This window comes from Microcaecilia unicolor, chromosome 8, assembly GCF_901765095.1.
Source record: "Microcaecilia unicolor chromosome 8, aMicUni1.1, whole genome shotgun sequence".
Lineage (NCBI taxonomy): Eukaryota > Metazoa > Chordata > Amphibia > Gymnophiona > Siphonopidae > Microcaecilia > Microcaecilia unicolor.
The window spans coordinates 234458365-234483720 of record NC_044038.1 but is presented as its reverse complement, the minus strand read 5'-3'; the positions used below and the strand labels follow the sequence as shown (position 1 = coordinate 234483720).

Sequence of the window (25356 nt, the reverse complement as noted above, 5' to 3'; positions counted from 1 at the left end):
TTTTTTTATTTTGTTACATTTGTACCCTGCGCTTTCCCACTCATGGCAGGCTCAATGCAGCTTACATGGGGCAATGGAGGGTTAAGTGACTTGCCCAGAGTCACAAGGAGCTGCCTGTGCCTGAAGTGGGAATCAAACTCAGTTCCTCAGGACCAAAGTCCACCACTCTAACCACTAGGCCACTCCTCCACTGTTGCTACTATTTGAGATTCCATGTAGAAGTCGGCCCTTGCAGATCACCAGTGTGGCCGCGCAGGCGTCTGCTTCTGTGAGTCTGACGTCCTGCACGACGTCAGACTCACAGAAACAGAAGCCTGCGCAGCCTTCTACATGGAATGTTGCTAGTGGAATAGCAACATTCCATGTAGAATCTCCAATAGTAGCAACATTCCATGTAGAATCTCCAATAGTATCTATTTTATTTTTGTTACATTTGTACCCTGCGCTTTCCCACTCATGGCAGGCTCAATGCGGCTTACATGGGGCAATGGAGGGTTAAGTGACTTGCCCAGAGTCACAAGGAGCTGCCTGTGCCTGAAGTGGGAATCGAACTCAGTTCCTCGGTTCCCCAGGACCAAAGTCCACCACCCTAACCACTAGGCCACTCCTCCACTCATTGAGCCTGCCATGAGTGGGAAAGTGCAGGGTACAAATGTAACAAAAAATAAAAAAATAATAATAAAAATACCAGTCTGTCAAGTAAGAACTTATGACTGGTCACATCAAAAGCAGCAGACATATCAAGGTCTGTTAGTGCTATAAGGTCATCATCAAGTTTGTTTTAAATTTCACTCCGTAATGAAGTTAGAACAGTTTCTGAGGTATAACCAGGTGTCATTTGCAACAACATGGGAAATGTCAATGACATATGTGTCACTGCACGTCGTTAAACCAGAAAACGAGCAGAAAAAAAATTAAAATTTGTGTTTTTCAGTTTGCAGCTAGTGCATCTCTTTTGGAAGAAGGAGCTCTATGTGGGAAAAGGGCGCACTCTTTCCAACAGATTGCACGCTGTTTTCCCCGATTGCCATATCTCAAATAAGATATAGTGAAATTAGAAAAGGTTCAAAGAAGAGCAATCAAAACGATAGAGGGGATGGAAAAGCTAAAGAGGTTAGGGCTCTTCAGCTTGGAAATGAGTTGGACGAGGGGAGATATGATTGAGGTCTTCAAAATCCTGAGTGGTGTAGAACGAGTGGAGGTGAATCGATTTTTCGTTTTACGTGCAGGACGTCAGACTCACAGAAACAGAAGCCTGCGCGGCCGCGTTGCTGATCTGCAAGGGCAGGCTTCTAGATGGAATGTTGCTAGTGGAGGAGTAGCCTAGTGGTTAGTGCAGTGGAACATGGGATGTTGTTACTATTTGAGATTCTGGAATGTTGCTATTACTTGAGATTCTACATGGAATGTTGCTACTATTGGAGATTCTGTTGCTACTGTTTGACATTCTACAAGGAATATTGCTACTATTGAGATTCTAGATGGAATGTTGCTACTATTGGAGATTCTTTTGCTACTGTTTGACATTCTACATGGAATGTTGCTATTCCACTAGCAACATTCCATATTTAGATTGTAAGCTCTTTGAGCAGGGACTGTCTTTTTGTGTATGGTGTACAGCGCTGCGTATGCCTTGTAGCGCTATAGAAGTGATAAGTAGTAGTAGTAATTACAGTAATCCAGGTAAGACAATACTAATGCTTGGGTGAGCAATTTTAAATGGTCAAAGTGAAAGTAGCTCTTAACACATTTTAATAACTGTAGTTTAAAGAAAACACTCTGTATTGTCTTCTTTATCTGACCTTTCATGGTCAGGTTGAATTCCAAAATTACCCCTAGCACTCATAGGGAAGATACGATATCAAATTCTATATTATTAATTTTGACTTGTTGCAAGCATAACTGTACCCACAACGTTTTAGGACATACAGGGAGGTAACCATTATGCTCATAGTTCTGAGCAGAAAGAAATTGTATCTGCCTCCGTTCTCTTCTATATGGTAGGCAACAGCAGGGATATTTTAATGGCCATTAGTTCACGAGAACTACAAGTAAAAACAAGTTTTTTTTCAAAGCAAAAACTGAAAATGTACTATCCTGAATAGAATAAGAACTATAAATAATAATTTTTCTTAACGAAAATGGCTTAAAAGGAATGGAAATTTTACACACAAATATACATGAACTGAATAAAAACTAAGAGGCTGATATTGAGAGCGATTTAAGAGGGCTGGAGAGGCTCTGACCCGCTTAAATCACCTGTCCCCGTCTAACTGCCAATATTCAGCAGCACTAAACTGGGCAGTGCCGCTGAATATCGCCTCTGAATTGCCCCCAAAAAAGTGGGCCGGTCGGGGGCGGGCCAGGGGGCATGTTAGGGAGGAGCCGGGGCTTATGTGGGTGCCAGCGATATTCAGCTGATGCCTGCATCTGGTTAAATGGGTGAATCTTAGGACAGCTGAAAAGCCATTGCGGTGGCGGTAAGGGCCCCCGCGGTATCCTGGAGGTAACTGGGCAGCACGCAGCGCTGCCCGATTACTGCCGGGTTAACACTCTGGTAAAAAAAAAAAAAAAGATTTTGTGCCAGAAATGGTGAACACTTCAGGCGGAACTACCGCCGGAGACCGCGTTGGGCTGATGCCCCTCAGTTGCTACGTGGCATCCCTGTAATGAACGGGCCCCTCCATTTGTAGAATTCTAAGGGTAGTTACATACAGAACTGCAAATTAGTGCCAATGATAGGTACTTATTGGGAAGAAAGAGTGACTGGCGTGGCTTAGGTACAGCGGCGCCCAACCTAATCCTAAAGGAATCCGCAGCCAGTCTAGCTTTCAGGATATCCACAAAGCATGTGCTTGTACCACTTACATTGCATACAAATCTATCTCCTGCAGATTCTTTGTAGATATTGTGAAAAATAGCATAGTTAAGGCACCTTCTAAGACTGGATTAGGGGCCACTGGCTCAGGGGATGCTCAGGCTTTTGCTTCTGCTGCTTGTTCACATTCAGCTTAGATTGGTAGATGCAACGTTTACCTACTATTGGAAAGTCATTTAGGGACCAGCGGAAAGAACTAACTCCCGGTGGATCAATGTCTATAACACTAGAAAAATAAAACATTACTCATCCCTCCAGCCTCCCACCAAAAACGTCATCAAACCCATAGAAGCAGAGCTAGAGGAGCCTGCAGAGGGCGACCTGGAGCCACCTGCCAAGTAAAGATTTAGCAACAACAGTGTTAAATACACTCCACTGTGACAGCTGATTCCAGAATCAAGACTAGCAGGACAGTTTTATGCCTTGCACGGACACGTTCAAGGGGATGCACTTTCATCATAAATTATCCACGCCAGAGAAAGTGAAATGACTATTTAATTGCATCCCTAATATTTAGAAATGTTGTGATTGCTTTGCTTTCAGCGATGTTTTCTCTTCCCCTCTGAACCATGCCACGCCGCAAAGCAGGGAACACGGAGCCAAAAGATCGCTGTCGGTACATGTTGTCCCCGTCAGGCGAGTGGCTGTTCCTGATGTGCAATTAATAAGGTGGAATCCAACCTCCATCCAGACAGGAAACAGGAGGAAGGCGCATACAAAAGGTCAAAGTCAGTCAGCCCTGCAGAGATCAAGGAAGAGAACAAGACTCCTGTTAGGATAATCTGTCAATGATCTATCACCGTCCGGCAACAAAGACACATATCCAGGCATACTGAGAATGTTCTCCAGATCCTGCTGCATCTCCTGATACTGTTGCCAAGGGCTGATACCAGGCTGATCACGCCATGGTGCCAAGGGATAGAGAGGGAACATCCTTGTTTCTCACTTAAAGTCTTTCCACCGGCCTGGGCTGAGCTCTGTTCATCATCCCCTGGGGAGGGGAATCTCAGTTCTTGCAATCTGTCAACATCTAGTAGCAGGAATCAGGCACACTTGTACATACTAATTTTTTTTGAGGAACTATTGTAGTCCTTGGCGGGAGGGAGGGATAAAATTCAGATGGCAGAGGGTGAACACAGATTAAGGTTTATGGCATTACTAGTATAAAAGGCCCGTTTCAGTAGGCAATGAAACGGGCGCTAGCAAGGTAATTCCCCCCCCCCCCCGCAGCGTCCTTCCTGTCTCCCCTGCCCCCTCTGCAGCCACCCATCTGGTCTCAGGACCCCCTCCCCACCAACCCTCCTCTGACCCTGCAGCCACGCATGTGCAGCGGCCCTCCTCTCTCCCCTGCTCCCCCTGCAGCCACCCATGTCCAGCGACTCTCCTCTCCCCCTGCCCCCCCTGCAGCCACCCATGTCCAGCAACCCTCCTCTCCCCCTGCAGCTACCCATGTCCAGTGACCCTCCTCTCCCCTGCCCCCCTGTAGCCACCCATGTCCAATGACCCTGCTCTCCTTTCCCCTTGCCCCACCTGTAGCCACCCATGTCTGGGGGGGCGGGGGTAGGGGCTTTGGTGATGCGCCAGGGGGAGGGTCTTGGGTAATGCGTCGAGGGGGGTAGGGGCTTGGGTGCTGCGCCGGGTCAGAGGGGCTTGGGTGTTGCGCCGAGGGGGGGGGGCACTGAGAGCTGATTGGTAGGCAGGGGGAGGAGTAGGGAAACACGCTCCACATGTTTCGCTACTCTTCCCCCTGCCTGGCTCACGGTTTTGCAGGGCAGGGGCTTGGGTGTTACGCCGAGGGGGGGCACTGACAGCTGTTGCCCAGGCAGGGGGAGGAGTAGCCTCCCCTTGCCTTGGAATCAGCTGTCAGTGACATCACTGACGTCAGTGCATTCTAAACTGCCTAGCAGACCACCTCCGAGGGAGCCACGGTACCAGGCACATTAGAACGTTGGAGGTGAGAATTATTATATAGGATAGTCACAATAGAGACCGGCTCTGTTTGAACTGGAAGCCCAAATGAGCAGTCAAAGGCTGCTGAAGTAATACTAAATGTGTATCCCCAGGACCCTTCTAATATTCTGTTTTCATAGGGTGCTGACCCTATGGTAGATGTTGTTAACAGCTCTGCTGCTAGTGCTGTGGAGTGCTAGGGGTCATCGACGTGTGTATTTTTGTATGCTGAATAGTCCAAATTGCAAATGGAGACAAGACTAGTACTTGTTAATAGTGGTCCAAAACAAACAATCCAAGCTGTGACAAGACCAATAAAATCATGATAACTCACTATTAATAACCAAATGAGGAAAAAAAGACCTCAGACACCCAAACACTGATGCATTCATTCATTCGTCAGTCAAAAACCTCATGGCTTTTTTAATAATTTTACAATGCTGTGCTTCAATCTTGAACTGCCTATAAAACTGATATGATAGAGGTATATAAAATAATGAGTAGAGTGGAACAGGTTGATGTGAAGCGTCTGTTCACGCTTTCCAAAAATACTAGGACTAGGGGGCATGCGATGAAGCTACAATGTAGTAAATTTAAAACAAATGTATTGGAGTGTTTTGGGATCTTGCCAGGTACTTGTGACCTGGATTGGCCACTGTTGGAAAAAGGATGCTGGGCTCGATGGACCTTTGGTCTGTCCCAGTAAGGCAACACTTATGTACTTGGGATTCTGAATGGAATGTTGCTACACTTTGAAATTCTGCATGGAATCTTGTTATTCTTTAGAATTCCAGAATCTTGCTACTCTTTGGGGTTCTACATGGAATGTTGCTATTCTTTGTTTTTCTGCCAGGTACTTGTGACCTGGATTGGCCACTGTTGGAAACAGGATGCTGGGCTTGATGGACCTTTGGTCTGTCCCAGTGTGGCAATACTTATGTACATATAAACCACAATGGTGTGGAGAAGGACTTTTCAACCCTAAGTAGAAGACCTCATCCCTCCCTCCCCCCCTCCAAATAACCACGAATGTGATAAATTCCCCGACCGTATTATCGAAACGAAAGATGGCCTATCTTGTTTCGATAATACGGGTTTCCCCGCCCCTTCCCGAGGACGTCCTTAGAGATGGCCGCCCTTAGAGATGGTCGTCCCCGTTCGATTATGCCCCCCCCCCCCCGTGCGTTTTCGTTCGGTGCCGATTTTTTAGGCAACATATATAGAATCTGGCCTTTATTGGATAAACACCAAAAAACCCCGTTCCCTAGAGTCCTTTCACTCCTCCCCTGGCTTGTTGGGTACATTCCACTCAGTCGTTGCTTCTTTGACAACACCTACGTGACGTAAACGCATGTATCTGATTTGAAACGCTCCCTAGCAGTAGTAACTGTGACACAAAAACATCAATAAACATTGATTATTTTTTTGTACCTTCAATGAACCCCGTATTAGCTGGAAAAAAAGCACCTACATTTGCAACTTATAATCACCTAAGAATAGACGCTGTATATATGATCAATACCTTTCCATCAGCCAGCATCCATTGTTCGTGGCTCCAATGTGTTACCATGGATATAAGTGAAGAAGCAAGCTTAGGACTTTTTTGAGAGAATAGTGGAAGCAATGAGAGCTGATGAGGAAAAAAGAGACTGTTTCCATTTGCACATGGTATCTTAGTGCTTAACAATAATGGAATATGAAATATTTAAAAAATCATCAACACGCACTCTCTTTTTTTTTTTTTTTTTTTTACTGTGGTTTGAATGAAAAGCCGTCCTTGTCTGCTTCTGAAAGTGTTTGCTTCCCTTCCCTGAGAAGACTGAAGGTTTTGTGTTTCCTACAGGTGCCGGCAGGAGACTGGAACAACACCCTCATTAAGGATAACGAAATCCCCTGTCGACGCATGCGCAGCGGGAGCTACATCAAAGCCATGGGAGACGATGACAGCGAGGATTCCGAGGGCAGCCCCAAGCCATCCCCCAAGACAGCGGCTCGCAGACAGAGTTACCTCAAGGCTACCCAGCTCTCTCTAAGTGAACAGAGTACCACAAACAGGTAACTCACATGAGATAGCGTCGCCTTGGGAGGAATGTCTTTGGTGATGGCGTATATCATTTTTCTACATGGTCAGGATATCATAATGAAACCAAAAAAGGTATAGTGGAATAAGAAGGGTGACGAAAATGATAAAGGGGATGGGATGACTTCCCTATGAGGAAAGGCTGAAGCGGCTAGGGCTCTTCAGCTTGGAGAAAAGACAGCTGAGGGGAGATAAGATAGAGGTCTATAAAATAATGAGTGGAGTGGAATGGGTAGACGTGAATCGTTTGTTTACTCTTTCCAAAAATACTAGGACTAGGGGGCATGCGATAAAGCTACAAAGTAGTAAATGTAATATGAATCAGAGAAAATTTTTCTTCACTCAATGTGTAATTAAACTCTGGAACTTGTTGGGAGAGAATGTGGTAAAGGCGGTTAGCTTAGCGGGGTTTTAAAAAAGGTTTGGACAGGTTCCTAAAGGAAAAGTCCATAGACCATTATTAAATTGACTTGGGGAAAATCCACTGCTTATTTCTGGGATAAGCAGCATAAAATGTATTGAACTTTGTTGGGTTCTTGCCTGGTATTTGTGACCAGGATTGGCCACTGTTGGAAACAGGATACTGGGCTTGATGGACCTTCGGTCTGTCCCAGTGTGGCAATACTTATGTACCTATAAACCACAATGGTCTGGAGAAGGACTTTTCAACCCTAAGTAGCAGACCTCATCCCTCCCCCCTCCAAAATAACTACGAACGTGATAAATTTGCATACATTGTAAACTCACTATATCCAAATTTGATTTCATGCATATTCATTGTGGTATCCTGAAAGCAGAATCTCTAGGACAAGTTTGGAAAACCCTGGTTTTGAGGTTGGACCATGGGGCTATGGTTCAGGACACAGACAGGCACTGGAGGTTCCTGTTTCTCTAGGGTATTTTCTTTATTCTGAATTTTCTGGCCAATACATTATTTCACACAGGGACTAGACATGATGAGGGTCAAATCTTATGAGATGGTTCCAGTTTTCACTACTAGGACAGATCCTGCATTAAAAGGAATTCGTTTTTAAACTATTGAATTATCGTTTTTGAATTATGTCAAGCTTTTTATTCACCGTGAATCCCAACATTCTTTACAATTTAAACGGCAATTTTGTAGCTACATGTACGAGCTAGAAACGCATTGCCATTTTCACCTCTCTGTAATTATCTTGTGTTAGACCCTCTTATATTGAAAAGAGATGTCTTGAGTGCTTTGCTTCTGATAGAAGAGGTTACTCTGATCAGTACAAAAGGGCTTCACCCAGCAGCATGCAAAACAGTCCTAGAAACTATGAGGAAAGTCAGAGGATTTTGCTGTTGTTAAGACCCCTTCATTTTATGGAAAACAAGGTGAGCTGCCCTTGCACGAACCCAGCTGAAATCAACACAATTACATACTTTTTTCTGTTGGAATGGAGGTAGCTTTAAAATAGTCTTTTACCCCTGTAAATAGCTTTTGGAAATTTCCCTTTACATAAACACACACATGCACACTTACACGTATAAGCAGGGCTTTATTTGAGGGGGTACTTGGAGGTACTGAGTACCGGCACCTTTTCCACTGTTTGCTAAAATTGACCCACGGACCCTGAGTTTTAATGAAAGAGCTCAGGCTCTAAGCACCAATTCTACCTTGTCATAGATTCTGTGACTGGTTGCAGGGGGCCTGGCTATTGTGGGGTGGGCCCCTCAGTGATCATCCCACCCCTGAAGGGTGGCTTAGCATTTGAGTACCGGCACCTTTTTTGCTAGAAAAAACACACTGCGTATAAGTATCGATTATTCTAGGAATGTTCACAATTATTGACTTTTGCTAGGAAAATATTGAGGGAGGGGAGAAGTATTCTAGGAGCCTGGAAGTTAACAGGCGGACAGGGAAAGCAAGGTTGAAGGTTTGCCTAGGGTATTGAATACCCTTCCACCGGCTCTGCATAGGGATTCAGTGAGACAGGAGTCATTTTAAGGAACTTTCAGAGCTAGGATGGAGACTGGCCACCACTTTAGTGAAAGCCAGCACATGAGATGTGTTGCAAGCTGCTAATGGCAAGGACAAATCAAGATCAAATATACATCTGTAGTACCACATCATACCTTATTCTGAATTTCTCTTGTTGGGCAGACTGGATGGGCCGTACAGGTCTTTATCTGTTATCATCTACTATGTTACTATGTAAAGGTGCTAGAGATCCCTGTAGAATGTATTTATTTAAAACATTCATATCCCGCACTGTCCTTCTATTCTAGGTGGGTTACAATAAAAACACATATAATAAAAACACAGCAAAATAATAAAAACAAGAAACATAAAAAGAAATAAAAACAAACAACTGGATATCGACAGAATAATCACATCAGAGCAGTTTTCCAAAAATTACAAATAATCAACGCATGTGAATATCAAACTAAACATTAAAAGTTTGTTTTTTAGTTTATATTTTAATTATATTATAATAATAATATGAATTTTGGGAAACAACTACACTATTGCAAATGCGTAAACAGCCAACCATGACCTGCAAATGCATTTCTTTGATGGTTTTTCCACAACCTTTCTACACAGTAAAAATCAACCCCTGGCCCCTGGTCCTCTTGTTACTGAATATAAACATAGTCAAATGCAAGGGACATACACAAAGGAATCCTGTTAGCGGAGATTACGTAGGAAAGCCAGCGCTGGGCAGACTTCTACAGTCGATGCCCGAAAAATGGCAAGGATAAATCAAGTGTTTTAAATTGTTTTAAATGTGCTCAGACCATACCGTTTACACCCATTATATCCCCAAGAGGAATATGTGGTGGTGTCACAATGGAACCATCATTGCACATATGATGTTCCACCTCCTAATATTTGTGTATGTACATACAGCTGCGCCCAAGTAGATCTTACTCACCAATGTATGCATATATCTATAATACATATGTATAAGTCATGGACTATTCACATTAAATATTGTTAGACTTGAGCTCAAACCTCCGCCCATAAATTATGGTACATTCCATATTACCTTCTGATACATGGATAATAAAACATACAGTTCACCGTTTGTTTAAACCTAGGAGGTGGAACATCATATGTGCAATGATGGTTCCATTGTGACACCACCACATATTCCTCTTGGGGATATAATGGGTGTAAACGGTATGGTCTGAGCACATTTAAAACAATTTAAAACACTTTAGCATTTTTTTAAAGTGCATACATATATATATATATATAAAAAGATAAATTATTCTGAACCCAAGTTTACTATAGTGAGTTTAAGGTTTAACTTGGTTGGTTGGATTTGATCTTCCTGATTTTTTGTAATTTAAGGATAAATCAAGATCAGGTATACATATGTAGTATCACTTCATACCATACGCAATGAGTTTATCTTATTGGGCAGATTGGATGGACTACATAGGTCTTTATCTGCCGTCATCTACTATGTTACTATGTTGTGGAACATAGTAAATGATGGCAGATAAAGACCTGCACGGTCCATCCAGTCTGCCCAGCAAGACGGCCAGAGTTGTACCCTGCTGCTCTTTTGCAGGTTACACCTCTCTCTGCCCTGTTTCAAGTGTGATAGTCATTTATGCTTGATTTTGATTCCATGTTCTTTCTGTTATTTGGATTCTCTGTGTTTATCCTCCACAACACGGTTTGTCCCCACCACCTCCACCAGGAAGGGATTCCAGGCATCCACCACCCTCTCTGTGAAAAATTATTTCTTGATATTAGTCCTAAATCTACCACCCTACATCCTTAACTCATGTCCTTTAGTACCACTTCCCTGCCTCTGAAAAAGATTTGCTTGTATGTTAATACCTTTCAAGTTTTCAAACATCTCTACCATATCTTCCCGTCTTCAAGTCTCTCCTCCTGTGTCTTATGTTCTTACTAGTAAAAAAGGCCCGTTTCTGACACAAATGAAACGGGCGCTAGCAAGGTTTTCCTCAGCTCCCCTGCAGCCAACCATGTCCAGCGAACCTCCTCTCTCCCCTGCTCCCCCTCCTGCCACCCATGTCCAGCAACCCTCCTCTCTCCCCTGCCCACTCTCCAGCCACCCAAGTCCAGCGACCCCCTGCCCCCTCTGCAGCCACCCATGTCTAGCGACCCTCCTCTCTCCCCTGCCCCCCCTGCAGCCACCCATGTCCAGCAACCCTCCTCTCCCCCTGCAGCCACCCATGTCCAGCGACCCTCCTCTCTCCCCTGCCCCCCTCCTGCCACCCATGTCCAGCGACCCTCCTCTCTCCCCTGCCCCCCTCCAGCCACCCATGTCCCGTGACCCTCCTATCTCCCCTGCCCCCCTCCAGCCACCCATGTCCAGTGACCCTCCTCTCTCCCCTGCCCCCCTCCAGCCACCCATGTCCAGCGACCCTCCTCTGGACATGGTTCAGTTGTGAGGCCTGTTTTTTTTCCCCCCGGGTTCTGAAGTTGACATCATAATGGCTACGGTGATGTCAGCCTGATCTACAGAGCCTAGCAGATCAACTCGAAATGAGCCACGGTCCCAGGCAAGTCAGAACTTTGGAGGTGAGAATTATTATATAGGATGTATTTTGGCTTAAGCCCAATACCATTTTTGTAACCTTCCTCCCAAACTCTGGGAACGTACAGAGCTCCATGTTTCCAAGCCTCTTCTGTTATATGGAATGAATTTCCCCCTTTATCATTAAGTTTCCCTCCCTCCGCAAACAGTTTAGAAACAAGCTGTAACGTTATCCTCTGTAGGGGCTTCTAACACAACTTTCATATCCACAGTCTGCCTGTTTCCAAAGACCTGAGCTGCAGTGCCACCTTCTGGCCACTGATCTTGTCAAACATTACCTTTGGTTTAGGGCAGGGGTAGGCAACTCCGGTCCTCGAGAGCCGCAGGCAGGTCAGGTTTTCAGGATATCCACAATGAATATGCAGGAGATAGATTTGCAAGCACTGCCTCAAAGGTTTGCAAATCTATCTGATGCATATTCATTGTGGATATCCTGAAAACCTGACCTGCCTGTGGCTCTCGAGGACCAGAGTTGCCTTCCCCTGGTTTAGGGGCCCTTTTACTAAGCTGTGTAGGTGCCCAGGCGCTTCCAACGTGCGTCAATTTGGAATTACCACCCGGCTACCACGTAGCCCGGGCTGTAATTTCATTTTTTACATGCGTCCACTACGCGCGCCAGAAAATAATTTTTATTTCCCAGTGCGCGGTGCTAACTGGGAGGCAAAAAGCATTCTACGCACGTAGAACATTACTGCCTGGTTAACGTGTGAGACCTTACAGCTAAGTCAATGGGTGGTGGTAAGACCTCAGACCCAAAATGGACGCACGCCAATTTTCATTTTGCCGCACGTCGATTCTCGGACAAAATTTTAAAAAGGGATTTTTTTTACAGTTGTGCAGAAAAATGGATCTGCGTGCATCCAAAACACATGCCTACACCAGCTCAGTCCATTTTTCGGCGCACCTTAGTAAAAGGACCTCTTATTTCTTAAAACCTGTTTCAAACCTTCTCATAAGTCAGCACGAAATCTTGGAATGTTCTACCGCGGCAGCTGAAGGAGATAGATGACCACCAGCTCTTCAAGTCATCCTTAAAGACGTATTTATTCAAGATTGCTTATCCAACTGATAATACTTCATCCTAGCCATCCTCACTTCGGCCGTACCCACCTGACCCCCGACTGCCCCTACCTCGACTTGCTCCCCTGTTTCATCCACATGTTGTCACCCCTTCCATAGGCTCCTTTATGCCTGTACCCTTCCTGAAATGTAACCATTTGTAATTGTGTAAGCCGCATTGAGCCCGCCCTTGTGGGATAATGTGGGATATAAATGTATTAAAAATAAATAAATAATTCTAGAATTTCATCCCTGGAATGGACCCAGGCTGGTGTGCAGTAAAGGACAAACGTCCTCTGCTGAGCAGTACCACACCTTTTATCTTAGCCGCTTAGGACGTCAGGACTCACGGCACAGATCAGCGAAGTGAGCAAATGCGCCGAAGACCGGTGCTGAAGAAAACTAAGGCTGGCGGAGGTTGGGGACCCCCGCCAGCAAAGGTAATTTGCAGCAGCGGTGCCGCGGGGGGGGGGGGGGGGATCGAAAGTGGTGGCTGAGGGTTGGTGGCAGGGGGGTTGGCTACTGGGGGAGGCAGGCTAAAATGTGCACCGCACCTTGGGCTCTGGACCCCCCTCCTGCCGAGGTCTGGCTACGCCCCTGCCTCACCGTGCATCAAAAACATGTGATGGCGCTAACACAGGGCCCCATTTACTTCAGCTTAGTAAAAGGACCCCTATAATACCTACATAATTAATTCTACTGAATTTTGATAATGAATCAAAGGATAGGAAATTAATTTGAGCTGAGAAGAGGTCACTGAAATCGTCAAAGGCTGCCTATACTGGACTCCAAGAGACCAGTATCTACTGCTACAAAGAGGAATAAAATTGCTTGCGAACATCTCTGTCTGTTTCTAATCACTGTGGCACGCAGATCATTTTTGGGATCTTGCCGGGTATTTGTGACCTGGATTGGCCACTGTTGGAAACAGGATGCTGGGCTCGATGGACCTTTGGTCTGTCCCAGTATGGCAATACTTATGTACTTGGGATTCTGAATGAAATCTTGCTACTCTTTGGGGTTCTACATGGAATGTTGCTACACTTTGAAGTTCTGCATGGAATCTTGTTATTCTTTAGAATTCTAGAATCTTGCTACTCTTTGGGGTTCTACACAGAATATTGCTACTATTTAGGTTTCTGCCAGGTATTTGTGACCTGGATTGGCCACTGTTGGAAACAGGATGCTGGGCTTGATGGACCTTTGGTCTTTCCCAGTATGACAATACTTATGTACTTATAAAGAACATCCATGCTGAGAAATCTTATGGGGGTCTCAAAGTACAGACACCGTAATCAACTTGTAAGGATCATATAATACTAATCTCACACATGGTCATTTTAAAAGCAGGCATATTAAACAGTAAGGAATAATAAAGCCCTCTTTAAAAAAAAATATTCTGAAGGTTTTTATTAAACACTAGTAAAAAAGCCCCGTTTCTGATGCAAATGAAACGGGGGCTAGCAAGGTTTTCTTCTGTGTGCATGTGGGAGTGTGTGTGTCCCTGCCCTCTGCCCTCTCTCCCTTCCCCTGTGCTGTCTGTCCTCTCTGTCCCCTCCCCCCTCGGAATCGAGTCCTTCAGTGTTATGTTTCCTGCTGTGCTGTGTTTATGTTACAGAGATAGTGAGGGCTTCTGCCCTCTCTCCCCTCCCCCCTCTGAGTCCTTCACTGTTACAGAGAGAGCGATTTGATTTCGTGCTTTGCTGTGTTTTCCTTCACTGTTTGTGTTACAGAGAGAGCGAGGGCGGGGCAGACACTCATGGGGAAACCGGATATCTCTCCCCCTTCACACTTCCACCTGGAGGCTTCATTTAGAACGTTGGTGGTGCCTTTTATATAGAGAGATTTTTATTCATTTTTAATTTTTGACCCCACATGAGGTCAACCTGTCATTTTTGGTGCAATTTTGCCCCTTTTTAAGTCGGGAAGCTGCGACCATCAAGATTTTATAAAGATGAATGCATGTGTCCACTCTTTAGAAGGATTTGTATTAAGTTCTTTGTCTGCATTTATAGATGTACATTTGTTCTTATTCACGTTATATATTTGTAAGTCTGATACATGTCATAACAACAAGAGCTGATTGTGCCCCTGATGCAGGCTGTGTTTTGCCGAAACAGGTTGGGCAGCTATTACAAGAACTGAATGGTAGGACAATAAGACCACACCGCTATCAAATGTTGATATTTTAATAAATTTCATTTTACAGCGCTGGCTGGTTCATTTGGTTGCTTCGGAGTGGATGAGTAGCCTAATGGTTAGTGCAGTGTCTTGAGGGGAGCCAGGTTAAATTTCCTCTGCAGCTCCTTGTGACTCTGTGCAAGTCACTTAACCCTCCATTGCCCCAGGAACAAATAAGTACCTGTATATACTATGTAAACTGTTTTGAATGTAGTTGCAAAAACCACAGAATGGCAGTATATCAAGTCCAATTTCCTTTTCCCTAGCTGAGCTTCTACTGCTACTATTTGAGATTATGTTGTCATTGTTTGAGATTCTACATGGAATGTTGCTACTATTTGAGATTCTGTTGCTATTATTTGAGATTCTACATTATTTGAGATTCTACACGGAATGTTGCTGCTATTTGAGATTCTGTTGCTACTATTTGAGATTCTGTTGTTACTATTTGAGATTCTACATGGAATGCCGCTACTATTTGAGATTCTACATGGAAAGTTACTACTATTTGAGATTCTGTTGCTATTATTTGAGATTCTACATGGAATGTTGCTACTATTTGAGATTCTGTTTCTACTATTTGAGATTCTACATGGAATGTTGCTAGTGGAGGAGTAACCTAGTGGTTAGTGCAGCGGACTTTGATCCTGGTTCAATTCTCACTGTAGCTCCTTGTGACTCTGTGCAAGTCACTTAACCCTCCACTGCCCCAGGTACAAAATAAGTACCTGTATACAATATGTAAACCACTTTGACTATAACCACAGAAAGGTGGTGTATCAATTTAAATCCCTTTTTCTTTCCCTTTATTTCTTCTGTTCCTGAAACAGTCGTGTTCAAAATTTGGTTATCCTTGAACGAAGTCTATGTATCCAGGAGGATCCCATCTCCATCTTCCTTCTCCTCACTTAGCCTCAGGGCACTGAATATTAATAGGATGCTGTTAAGCTCTTTCTTTCCATTTTAATCAGTTCACAGTAGCAATTGCTCAGCACGGACCTGGATTCTTTTGTTAATACGGAATTGCTCCACTGGCTAAAGGCTTCAAGTCTTTACTCATAGCCTCATCCGAGCTGTGAAATGAGACCCTATAAAGTCCTTATATCTTATTGCTTAATTCTAATCATACCAGAGGCCAATTAACAGCACAATGCAGCAGTGTTAATAATCTACAGATATTTAATGACTTCATCCACACAGGGGTTCCCGGTGCTATCCTTATAATGTTGAAAATGCAGGTAGGGGACAGATCTAGAGGACAACTACCAGTACACCAGCATTACAGATCTCCATTCAGCCCAGTAAGTAAACAGTCTCTAGGCGGCAGCCAGATGTATTCTAGCTCTGCCTTTGTTGCCTGCTGCAGCAGCTCTGTGCGTTGCCTGTGCGCCTTCATCAGAAACACTTGACACACCGAAGCAGGGCCAGCTCAAGGGACTGTGGCGTCCTGAGCCAACTTTTGGTTTGGCGCCCCTCCCCAGGCCATCCTCCCCCTTTAAAGACCATTTTCCCCTTCTGAATACCGACAGTGGTTCACCTAAGGCTATCTGCATTGGCTCCTGAGTCTTCTCTCTTTTGTGCCCCTGTGGAAACAGGAAGCTATGTCAAAGGAGGGGCTGGGGCTTGACAGAAGGAAGACGCTGGGGGGCGCTGATGCGGGTAACATTAGGTGAAACACTGTCTGTGTTTGGGAGGGAAACACTGCCTTTAAAGGAGACGGAAAGAGGGAAGGGGGTTGCCGGCTCTGGCGCCCTGGTCCATAGGTTAAGCCAGCCCTGCAGCGAAGCTCCTGAATCATAGCTTCAGTTCTGTCTTACCTCACAATGTAATAAACTCCCCTAAAATCTACAAAGGTGAGTTTACGTGTTACACTCAGTGTTATTGTATATTGGTTACTGAGTGTTCATGTGTAAAGGTATACAGTTTTTTTTTTTTAAACTTATTTCCTTCTCAAGTTTTCCTGCAAATCAGTGGCGTAGCCAAGGGTGTGCCCAGGCCCACCCACTTTGCGCTCAGGCCCACCCAGTAGCAGCACACCTATGATGTGGCTGGCAGGGATTCTTCCCAAGTCCCACCAGCCAAAAACTCCCAACAACTGTCCCTCCTGCATACCTTGTAAGTAGCAGATCTTCGCCTGCAGCAAGCAGTGACTGATACATACTGTTCGCACCGGCCCCACAGCCTTCCCTCTGATGTATTACCGATTATGCGGAAACAGGATGTTGCCTCAGAGGGAAGGCTGTGGGGCCAACATGAGCAGTGTGTGTTAGCTGCTGCTCGCTGCCGGTGAAAATCTGCTATATAAAAGGTATGTGGGGGGGGGGGGGGATGTTTGAGAGACCATATGGTATGCAGACGAGAGAGGGAAAGACCCAATTACTTGTGGGACAAGGCAGAGTTCTTCTGCCCACCCATCTTGGGCCCAGGCCCACCCAAAATTGGGTGTCTGGCTACGCCCCTGCTGCAAATTCAATACTAATGAGTAATTTGGAAGCAAAATTATGTAGAGTAGCTTATAACAATGAACTCACAGTTAAACTATCAATGAAAAGGGGCTTTGTGAATAGCAGACTGCCAAATTGTGCTATGTGGTTACAGGAAGAACTCAAACATGAAATTGCTGATCTGCTGTTAGGGTCTCTAAAAAGGTTTGTTTCACACGTACCATGTCAGGAATGAATCTCATCCCTAAGTCTTAATATACCGCCTTTTTACACTTGGTTACCAAATCAAAGCAAGAAGCAGAACTCCGTCAAATTGACTAGGAAGAGAGCGAGATCTGAGAGGACAGAATTGCTGTGGCAGGCCACACTCATCATTCACCTGGGTCGCCAAATGCCTTAGTAAAAAGATGCATTTTCGGGACAGCTTTGCATTTTACATTTGAGGTGTCGCACTGAAGCTGTGTGGAACGTGAATTCCAAAGCATGGGTCCGACAAAAAGAAGGCAGAGTTTCTCATGGAATCCAAACGGGCATAAAAAAACCCCAAAACAAACAAAACAGAAGGCATGAACATAACAGCTGGGATGTCCCTTAAATTTACATGGCTATCCGCCTTATTTTCGAAAGTGATGGGCGCCCAGATTTCGACCCAAATCGGGAGATGGACGCCTTTCTCCCGTGGGTGCCCAAATCGGTATAATCGAAAGCCGATTTTGGGCGTCTTCAACTGCAATCTGTCGTGGAAACGGACAAAGCTGACGGGGTGTGTCAGAGGCTTGGTGAAGGCGGGACTGGGGCGTGGTTATCGGCCGAGAAGAGATGGGTGCCCTCGGCCAATAATCGAAAAAAGAAAGGCGTTTTTAGCGCAAATTTGGGTCATTTTTATTTAATCCTTTTTTTTTTCACGAACAAGTCCCAAAAAAGTGCCCTAAATGACCACCGAAGGGAATCGGGGATGATCACCCCTGACTCCCCCAGTGGTCACTAACCAACCCCCTCCCAGCATTAAAAAAACAACTTTAAGAACTTTTTTTCCAGCCTGTATGCCAGCCTCAAATGCCAAACCCAGCTCCATCACAGCAGTATGCAGGTCCCTGGAGCAGTTGTTAGGGGGTGCAGTGGACTTCAGGCAGGTGGACCCAGGCCCATCCCCCCCCCTACCTGTTACACTTGTGCTGGTAAATGGGAGCCCTCCAAACCCCCCCCCCCAAAAAAAAAACCCCACATCTCGGTGCCCCCCTTCACCCATAAGGGCTATGGTAATGGTGTAGAGTTGTAGGCAGTGGGTTTTGGGGGGGATTTGAGGGGCTCAGCACCCAAAGGAAGGGAACTATGGACTTGGGAGGTATTTTACTTTTTTTTAATTGTTACAAGTGCCCCCTAGGGTGCCCGGTTGGTGTCCTGGCATGTGAGGGGGACCAGTGCACTACGAATCCTGGCCCTTCCCACGACTCAATGCCTTGGACTTGTTCGTTTTTGAGCTGGGCGCCTTCGGTTTCCATTATCGCTGAAAAACAATACCGTCCAGCTCAAATCCGCACAAATCCAATGCATTTGCCGGTCACAAACCGTATTATTGAAAAAAAAGATGGACGCCCATTTTTTTCGAAAATATGGTCTGTCCCGCCCCTTCATGTACCCGTTCTCAGACATAGACGCCCATGGAGACGGGCGTTCATGTTCGATTATGCCCCACTATATATCCTAGGAGCTAACCAGGAATATTCAGCTGGAGATAACTGATTAGGCCCTGGTGAATATTACCAAATAGCCGGTTAAGTACCATTTATTTATTAGGAGTTATTTACTGCCTTTTTTAAGGAATTCGCTCAAGGCGCTGTACAGTAAGAATAAATCAAACATGAGCAACAGGCAATTACAGCAGTAAAAATATTCAAGTAACAATACAGAGCATGGCGTAGTAAAACTACTTACAATATCAACACAATACGTAATAGAACATTTTAATTGACAGTGAAAGGTATAAGCAAAGACGGAACATATAGATAACCTGTTTCCCCGAAAGTAAGACCTAGTAGAGGTTTTCCTGAATTGGTAGATATAAGGCCTCCCCCGAAAGTAAGACCTTGCAAATTTTTGTTTGAAAGCAGGGCCGCCGAGAGCCCGACAAGGCCGCCCCCCCCCCCCAACCCGAGGTCGCCTGGCCCCCCCCCCCCTCCACCCACCCTCCGTCGCTCCCGGAACTAACCTTAAATGCCTCCTTTCACCTTCGCAGCAAGCAGCAGCAGGGCAGACCTCTCCTTCCTTCCGTGCCCCGCCCTCGCGGACGTTATGTCAGGCGAAGGCAGGACACGGAAGGAAGGAGTGGCCTGCCCTGCTGCTGCTTGCTGCGAAGGTGAAAGGAGGCATTTAAGGTTAGTTCCGGGAGCGACGGAGGGCGGGCGGGCCAACCCCGATCCAACCCTGATGTTTCCCTGAAAATAAGACCTAGCGCATTTTGGGGGGCAAAAATTAATATAAGACAGTGTCTTATTTTCGGGGAAACACGGTAGGTAAGAGAGTAGGAAGAGTTCGAAAGTAAGGCGACTAAATTAAAGAAAGTTGAACATGAAGGTGCGGGACACTTTGCAGGAAGGCTTATTGTTAGAGCGGGAAACTAAAAAGGTTTTAGGCGGATGGAACCCCCTTTAAATTTTGATAATCAGACGCCACGATGGACACAGTAGTTGGAGGAACAGGGCAAAATTGATGGGCCCTTTATTCAATTATTGCTTTAAAAAATTAGGACACTTTTTTTTATTTACTTCCTCTTAGGGAGTAACAATATAAATTCCTTTTACATCTTTATACTGCACCTCCTAGAGCTCACCACGCAGGAATTTCTGACACAGGGTGGCGTCCCAGGCATGCAGAGGCCCGGGACTCGTTGGGGCATACGTCCTGATCTGAAGATATTGGACAGAGCTGACCCTCTGCTTGCCTAGGCTCCTTGGGAAGAATATTAAGTAAGCCCTGGGCTTCAATTACGTGATAAGAAGGACCGTGTTCTACACCTCATCAAGAGAGAGAGAATTCTACTTCATACGGCCTTTTTGATTGGCAATATGTGTATTTTAATTAACTGGAGGAAACAGAAATCTCCTGCGTTTATGCAGTAGAACAAAGAGATACTCCAGAAGCTGAGATCTGAGAAAATGGGATCAGGCAAAAATTTCCGCATCGGTGGAGATTGTTTCATCAGACTTGGGCCACGATGTGAGAGGTTCTTCCCCAAACAGCGTGCAGCTTTTTTTTTGAATTCTTAATCTTTTGAAGCCTTAGTAAATGGATTCTTTTTACCTAATGATACATGGAGGCAGACATCACTAGTGGATTATATTGCATATTACTGCTTTTTGGGGAGTGGAGGGGATTCCCTTATAATGCCTTGCTCTTGAGAAGCTGATGGAACATGTACAGTAAAAAGGGGGGGGGGGGGACATGGTAGGATTGGGGATAGGGGGTAGCTTTTAAAATAAATGGCTATTTTACAGAAACCTTTCTCATACTCCATGTAGGGCTTCATTTGTTTTATTAATCAGTACTTATTTACATAACACCACTGGCAGAGCTGGTGGTTGGGAGGCGGGGCTAGTGCTGGGCAGACTTATACGGTCTGTGCCGGGGCTGGTGGTTGGGAGGCGGGACTAGTGCTGGGTAGACTTATACAGTCTGTGCCAGGGCTGGTGGTTGGGAGGCAGGGATAGTGCTGGGCAGACTTATATGGTCTGTGCCAGAGCCGGTGGTGGGAGGCAGGGATAGTGCTGGGTAGACTTATACGGTCTGTGCCAGAGCTGGTGGTTGGGAGGCGGGGCTAGTGCTGGGCAGACTTATACGGTCTGTGCCAGGGCTGGTGGTTGGGAGGCAGGGATAGTGCTGGGCAGACAGACTTATAAGGTCTGTGCCAGAGCCGGTGGTGGGAGGCAGGGATAGTGCTGGGCAGACTTACACGGTCTGTGCCAGAGCCGGTGGTGGGAGGCAGGGATAGTGCTGGGCAGACTTATACGGTCTGTGCCAGAGCTGGTGGTGGGAGGCGGGGTTGGTGGTTGGGAGGCAGGGCTAGTGCTGGGCAGACTTATACAGTCTGTGTGGTTGGGAGGCGGGGATAGGGCTGGCCAGACTTATACGGTCTGTGCACCGAAGAGGACAGTACAAATAAAAAAAGTAGCACATATGAATTTATCTTCTTGGGCAGGCTGGATGGACCATGCAGGTCTTTTTCTGCCGTCATCTACTATGTTACTATGTTACTATGGAATGTTTGTAGTGCATAAAGTTGCTTCCTGTTCTCTTTTCGGTTTTATATTGGAGATGTCCTCAATAAAATAAATAAATAAAAGCGAGGATTTTGCATGTGAAACAATCACCAATGAAAGGTAAGGTGGACAGTCCTTGTAGAACTCTTTGTGGACCAAAATTAATATCTTGAATTGTGATGCTGCCTTAAAAGAAGGGTGACGCAATCAAATCTCCGTTCCCGAAATAAAAGTTTAATTGCTGTATTCTGTGAATTGCATAGGATTTCAGCCTATTAAATACGCAGCTTGGATTGTGTAGAGAGCTTCCGTCTGGAGCTTGTAAGGTGCTCCAAAATCCTTCTTGATCAAGTCTGTGGTACCCAAGGTAATTGGGATGGTTCTTATATTTTCCTATCTTCGCTCTCTCTATATATAGTAGATTGTAGTCACTTAAAACTGATACATCAGTTAGTAGCCCACTTCTGTGTTTCTTCACTCAACGTGCAATTAAACTCTGGACTTCATTGCCAGAGGATGTAGTAAAGGCGTTAGCTTAGCGGGGTTTAAAAAAAGGTTTGGATGGCTTCCTAAAGGAAAGGTCCATAGACCATTATTAAAATGGACGAAATGTTTTGTACTTTTTTGGGATCTTGCCAGGTATTTGGGACCTGGATTGGCCACTGTTGGAAACAGGATGCTGGGCTTGATGGACCATTGGCCTGTCCCAGTATGGCAATACTTAATGTACTTACATACTCTTTTACCATGCTATCTGAATTTCTAGCATTGCACTTTGTTTAGTTGGCAGTTGCCAGTGCATGAGCTGGGCCACCTTATTGTGTCCTCTAATATGAGGACGGGAAACCTTCTGTGCTGCAGAATCTGCCCTTGTCTGTTTTTTTTTTTTTCTAGTCTTTTCTATGCTTGCTGTACACCATTCTGTGTGTAGTCCCCTGTTCCGTGCTGCAATTAGCAATCTCTCCTCTTTAGTGTTAAATTCATCCCAGTGGTGATTTCCTGCCAGGTTATATAGGGTCACCAAACTGGAACTTTTTTGAATGTGCTTCCTTGTCCCCCCCATTACAGCTGAGTGAAAGGTGGAGGGCACCACTGGCACTGACCTGGTATTTTAAAAAGAGTATGTTTTAGAAAATAGTCTTTGTTTACCTTTTTTCATCCACTCATGTGTCAGTTCTACATCTGCATTTGGCTGTGAAGTCTCTCTCTCTCTCTTTGGGGGGGGGGGGGGGTGTTCTTGGTTTGTTCCTCTTCTGTCATGTGATATACAGTTATCATACTTCAGCACAAGGACAGGTTTCTGATGATAAACAGCACAGCCACACTGTCATAGTTTAGTCTCATAGTGGTGACTCAGGAAAGGCCAGAAGCTTTTTTTATGTTTTCTTTTCTCTAAATTACTAATCATATGCAACACTGACATTATAATTCCCGTTTCAGGGAAAGGGAATGGGACCGGATATACAGCCTTTCTGTGGTTTTTGCAACTACATTCAAAGTGGTTTACATAGAGGAGCATAATCGAACGGGGACTACCATCTCTAAGGGCGCCCATCTCTAAGGACGTCCTGGCGAAGGGGTGGGGAAACCCATATTATCGAAACAAGATGGGCGTCCACCTTTTGTTTTGATAATACGGTCGAGGACACCCAAATCTCAACATTTAGGTCGACCTTAGAGATGGTTGACCTTAGAGATGGTCGTCCCCGGTTTTCGGCCATAATGGAAATTGAGAACGCCCATCTCAAAAACAACCAAATCCAAGGCATTTAGTTGTGGCAGGAGCCAGCATTCGTAGTGCACTGGTCCCCCTCACATGCCAGGACACCAACCGGGCACCCTAGAGGGCACTGCAGTGGACTTCACAAATTGCTCCCAGGTGCATAGCTCCCTTACCTTCTGTGCTAAGCCCCCCAACCCCCCCAAACCCACTCCCCACAATTGTACACCACTACCATAAACCTAAGGGGTGAAGGGGGCACCTACATGTGGGTACAGTGGGTTTTGGGGGGGGGGGGGGGTTGGAGGGCTCCCATTTACCAGCACAAGTATAACAGGTAGGGGGGATGGGCCTGGGTCCGCCTGCCTGATGTGCACTGCACCCACTAAAACTGCTCCAGGGACCTGCATACTGCTGTCATGGAGCTGGGTATGACATTTGAGGGTGGCAAAAAATTAAAAAAAAATTTTTTAAGGGTGGGAGGGGGTTGGTGACCACTGGGGGAGTAAGGAGAGGTCATCCCCAATTTCCTTCGATGGTCATCTGGTCAGTTTGAGCACCTTTTTGAGGCTTGGTCGTGAAAAAAAATGGACCAAGTAAAGTCGACCAAATGCTCGTCAGGCATGCCCTACTTTTTTCCATTATCGGCCAAAAATGTCCATTTCTTAAGCACGCCCTAGTCCCGCCTTCGCTACACCTCTGACACACCCCCGTGAACTTTGGTCATCCCCGCGACGGACTGCAGTTGAAGGTGCCCAAAATCGGCTTTCGATTATGCCGATTTGGGCAACCCTGAGAGAAGGACGCCCATCTCCCGATTTGTGTAGGAAGATGGACGCCCTTCTCTTTTGAAAATGCCCCTTATAGTATATGCAGATACTTATTTGTTCCTGGGGCAATGGAGGGTTAAGTGACTTACCCTGAGTCACAAGGAGCTTCAGTAGGAATTACATAGTAACATAGTAGATGTCGGCAGAAAAAGACCTGCACGGTCCATCCAGTCTGCCCAACAAGATAAACTCATATGTGCTACTTTTTGTGTATACCTTACCTTGATTTGTACCTGTGCTCTTCAGGGCACAGACCGTATAAGTCTGCCCAGCATTATCCCCGCCTCCCAACCACCAGCCCTGCCTCCCAACCACCAGCTCTGGCACAGACTGTATAAGTCTGCCCAGCACTATCCCCGCCCCCAACCACCCGCCCCGCCTCCCATCACCGGCCCCGCCTCCCACCACCGGCTCTGGCACACACCGTATAAGTCTGCCCAGCATTATCCCCGCCTCCCAACCACCAGCCCCGCCTCCCAACCACCAGCTCTGGCACAGACTGTATAAGTCTGCCCAGCACTATCCCCGCCTCCCAACCACCAACCCCCGCCTCCCACCACTGGCTCTGCCACCCAATCTCGACTCAGGATCAAAAGTCTGCTGCACTAACTACTACTCCTCCACTCATCCTCAAGGGCTTAACTACTTCTCTAACTGACCTGTGCACATCAGCCATATCCAGAGCTGCCAAGTTACCCATTCCAGGAGGGAGACTTTTTGGCTGGGCCTGGATTTCTGCCATCCTCATCCTGGTGCACTATGGGACCTCAAGCACTGATTTCAATGGATACAATCCTGGACTACAAATACTACACTGCTTTGGGATGTAAGTTTAAAACCAAGACCGGCCAAAAAGTCTCCCTCCTGGAATGGGTAACTTGGCAGCTCTGCATATCTATTTAATGCCTGAGATTGTCACCCGATTCCATGTCAAAAGAACCAGCTAATCCAGTCCTGATTTGATGCCAACGCATGCATGGATTTCGATGGGACGTTCAGAACTTCAAGTGCATGCATGGATTGGGGTAAATCCAGAACTGGATTAGCCAATTCCTTATAGTAAGGAATCAGGTTGCAACTCTAATAATACCATAGACTAGGGGTTCTCAACCAAGTCCTCAGGATACACTAAGCCAGTCTGGTTTTCGAGATACCCACAATGAATATTCATGAGATAGATTTGCAAACAATGGAGCCAATGGATGCAAATTTATCTCATGAATATTCATGATGGATATCTTGAAAACCAGATTAGCTTAGTGTGTCCCGAGGACTTGGTTGCGAACTTCTGCCATAGGTTCTAAACCCAATCCAGAGCTGCTAACTTATCCAGTTCCAGGAGGGAGATTTGAGGTCAGTCCTGCACTTCTGATAATTCGATCCAGTTGCATTATGGGACCTGCAACATTGATTTTAG

The 25356-nt window shown here is 45.7% G+C and overlaps 1 protein-coding gene across 1 annotated transcript in view; it reads left to right on the top strand.

Annotated features, from left to right (window-relative positions):
• DLGAP4 (DLG associated protein 4) overlaps positions 1 to 25356 on the top strand; it is a 279115-nt gene that overhangs the window by 4464 nt on the left and 249295 nt on the right. Inside the window, 1 exon segment of the mRNA XM_030212654.1 lies at positions 6672 to 6883. Coding sequence (XP_030068514.1) covers positions 6672 to 6883 — 212 coding nt within the window.